General features: G+C 41.2%; 1 protein-coding gene across 1 annotated transcript in view; it reads right to left on the bottom strand.

The window, feature by feature from the left end:
* Nucleotides 1-181, bottom strand: part of LOC119585995 (major facilitator superfamily domain-containing protein 6-like) — a 10586-nt gene extending 10405 nt beyond the window's left edge. Inside the window, exon 1 of the mRNA XM_037934707.1 lies at nt 57-181. Coding sequence (XP_037790635.1) covers nt 57-181 — 125 coding nt within the window. The remainder of the gene's footprint in view (nt 1-56) is intronic.
* Between the last annotated feature and the right edge of the window lie 620 nt (nt 182-801).

The following is an 801-nucleotide window of genomic DNA, read 5'->3' on the forward strand; positions in this document are numbered from 1 at the left end:
CCGCGGGCGATACCGTATGAAAATGAAGTCGAGTGCGTGATACAAAAGAACGATACAGAATCACGGGAAAAGATGAAACAATGAGATAAGCCTTGTTTTTCCACATCGCCTCCAGGTACAAGACAAAGGATACAGACTGAGATTCTGTATCTGTAATGCCTGCTATTATGCCCCGACGCATGCCTCTGCCCCTTCGCTTCCTGAGTTAATGGCTAGGCATACTGATCATCGTAAAGCGACAGCATGTGCCTTTGTGCCGCCTCTAAAATTAGTACACGGAGGAAGTGGGTACTTTCTAATGCCCTATGCAAAAGCAGGTTTCGGGGTACCTGCGTTGAGGTTATTTTGGGGGTACTGTGGGTATTGTCGGTAGTGAGGTTATCACCCAACGATATTTTTGATAATGATGTTAGTAATGCTGACAGTTATTTACACTGGCGAATATAATGATACTAGAAAATAATGTATGAAGGCAATGATTCTGCTGATGATGCTGTTAGTAATGCTGACATTTTTTTTTACACAAGCGAATATAATGATACTAGAAAAATAAATATCTGAAGGCAATGATTGTGTTGATGATAATATCATTAGTCATATCATAGATAATGTTCATATCAGTCATGCTGACAGCAATAACGGGATGATAACAAGAATTCAACGATAATGTGACCATGAATACTGCAAACATCGTGTCATAGAATTCTTTCCATATACCTCAACCACGTCCAGGTAAGAGTAAAGGTCAATGCCATAAACCCCGAGGCGACCGGTGTGGACTAGACGTCTGCAGACAAGATC

This window comes from Penaeus monodon, chromosome 20, assembly GCF_015228065.2.
Source record: "Penaeus monodon isolate SGIC_2016 chromosome 20, NSTDA_Pmon_1, whole genome shotgun sequence".
Taxonomy (NCBI): Eukaryota; Metazoa; Arthropoda; class Malacostraca; order Decapoda; family Penaeidae; genus Penaeus; species Penaeus monodon.